General features: G+C 62.9%; 1 protein-coding gene across 1 annotated transcript in view; it reads right to left on the reverse strand.

Moving 5' to 3' along the window:
* The window catches only part of ADORA2A (adenosine A2a receptor), a 7,727-nt gene extending 5,554 nt beyond the window's left edge, over positions 1-2,173 (reverse strand). The window contains exon 1 of the mRNA XM_004716372.2: positions 1,826-2,173. Within this exon, the coding sequence (XP_004716429.1) occupies positions 1,826-2,148 (323 nt within the window). The 5' untranslated portion in view covers positions 2,149-2,173. The remainder of the gene's footprint in view (positions 1-1,825) is intronic.
* Between the last annotated feature and the right edge of the window lie 230 nt (positions 2,174-2,403).

Here is a 2,403-nt window from a genome sequence, read left to right on the forward strand (position 1 = left end):
CAAAAGCTCCTGAAACTGTGATCTGAGACCCAGACACAGCCCTGGACCCTTAGCGTTTCCCGGGCCTCCATCTCCCCAGGGTCCATCTTGTCCCTTCAGAAGGGACATCCAGGCCACCAGCATGCCCCTGCTGCTCCAGGCCCACCACAGTGGGGTGGACATGGTGGGGCAGGGGTCCCTGGTGTCATGCTCTGAGCCACCCCTGGGAGAAAGTGGACCCCAGTCATCCTCCAGAGCTATGATCCTGAAGCAAAGAGTCACCTGCCCAATGCAGGCAAAGCCAGCTCGATGGCTCTCTGCAGTGCCACTGCCTCCAGGATGTCCTCCCCGCCTAGCCTGTGCCTTTGAAGGCAGGGGGGTCCCCACACTGCCAGCACCCCAGGGCAGCACCTCTGGTCACTGCCCACCCTGCCTCTTTCCCCACAAGTTCCCTGCTATTTCCCCCAAATCCTCATGACCCATGTAAGTGCCTGGGACAGAGGTGTCCCCATGCAGAGGCACCAAGAGGGGCCCCCTATCACAGCATGTCCTCTGGGGCATGCCAGGGCAGGCATCCTCAGGAGCTGGGCTCTGCTCCTCTCCACCAGCACCCAGAGGTGGGCCTCACTGACAGCCCCGGCCCCCTCGGGCCTCCTTGCTCTCAGCTGTCACTGAGCCCCATCCCCAAGGAAGGGCCAGTGACACCCCCCACCTGTCCTGGGAATGAGAGGGGCTGCCCAGGGGTCCTGGGAGCTTGCAGTCATGAGGGTGGCCAGCAAGGGTCTTCCAGGACGCAAGCCCAGCCACACCCTCCTTCCCCAGGGGCCCTGGGGACCCGGCCCTCCTCAGAGCCTCTGTTTGTACCCAGAGGGGTGAGAGTAGCCTCCGAGGGCCCTGGGCACCTGAGAGGGATGAGATTGGGCTAATGGGGCAGTGAACTCTGCCAAGTGTGGCTGAGTGCCCGCCAGTGTCCCCGGTGACCCTTATGTCCTGATGCACAGTGTCCCTGGAAGCCCACCAGAAGCTGGCCAACCGGCCCCCTTGGTGGCTGTCACCACAGGTTTTATGTGGCCCAGCATCTGACGTGAGAGTGCCAGTCACACCCACTTACACGTACACACAGTCACACACATGTGCTCACCCACACCCACATACATATACACACACACTCCCACATATAGATACGCACACTCACACACACCGTATAGACTCACAGTCACACACGTACACACACACACAACCTCACCATATACACACATGTACATGCACACCCTCACTCACACACCACACTTACACACACATTTACCCACACAGAGACGCAGGTCCACAGTCACTCCCATGCACACATCTACCCACACTCACACGCTCACTCCCTCAGGGAGGGCCCCGACTCAGAGACCCTGTAGGACTGTGGGAGAACTGTCCCTGTGGGGTTCACGTGGGTCAGGGTTTGCAGGAGTAGCAGAATACCTCGTCTTTCTCTCTCAGGGCAGCTGGTGGGATCCAACTCCTGACTGTGTGGTTAGCAGCTCAAGCCTTAATCCGCCCCCTCTCCCCCAGGCCCCTGATAAGCAGAGACAAAACCCATGGCCGCCGAGGCCATTCCAGCTCCTAGTGGCCCAACAGGGCAAGCCAGAACTGACCCCTAGGCTTCCGGAGGCTGTCCGTCTTCACGGGAGCAGACAGCCTCGGCTTCCTCCCAAGGAGCAGCAGGGGGGTTTGAACCGGCGACCTTGTGGTGAGCGGCCCAACCCTGATTAACCCAGGGTGCTGCCACACCCAGCCCGGGCCTCCCACACTGGGTGCCCCCGCTCAAGTCCCCGCCGCCCAGCCCGCCGGCGCTCACCGCAGCGGGATACGGATGGCGATGTATCGGTCAACGGCGATGGCCAGCAGGCTGAAGATGGAGCTCTGGGTGAGGACCAGCACGAAGCAGGCGATGAAGAGGCAGCCGTGGCAGGCGGCGCAGAAGCCGGTGCTGATGCTGATGGCGAAGGGCACGGCCAGCACGCCCACGGCGATGTCCGCTGCGGCCAGCGAGGCCACGAAGTAGTTGGTGACATTCTGCAGGTTGCTGTTGAGCCACACGGCCCAGCACACCAGCACGTTGCCCAGGATGGACAGCACCGCGATGGCCAGCTCCACCGTGATATACACCGGGGTGCCCATGGCCAGCCCGGCCGCTCTGCAAGGACGCGCACCCGGCCAGCTCACGGTCCATAGCTGCGCCGGCCCCGCACCCCGGCCCTGCTCACTCACGGGAGCCCAGGCCGCCCCTGCTCACGGGCCCGATGATGAGGATGATGATGAGGATGATGCCGAGTCCCGGGGAGCCTGGCCCTTTCCGGGGGCGCACGGGGCATGTCTGGTCAGCCGGCTCTGTCCTGCAGTCCCTGCCGAGGGAGAGCCTGTGAGCACTGCCCT

This window comes from Echinops telfairi, unplaced genomic scaffold, assembly GCF_000313985.2.
Source record: "Echinops telfairi isolate 266 unplaced genomic scaffold, ASM31398v2 ScPeMD7_29;HRSCAF=101, whole genome shotgun sequence".
In the NCBI taxonomy this organism is placed as follows: domain Eukaryota; kingdom Metazoa; phylum Chordata; class Mammalia; order Afrosoricida; family Tenrecidae; genus Echinops; species Echinops telfairi.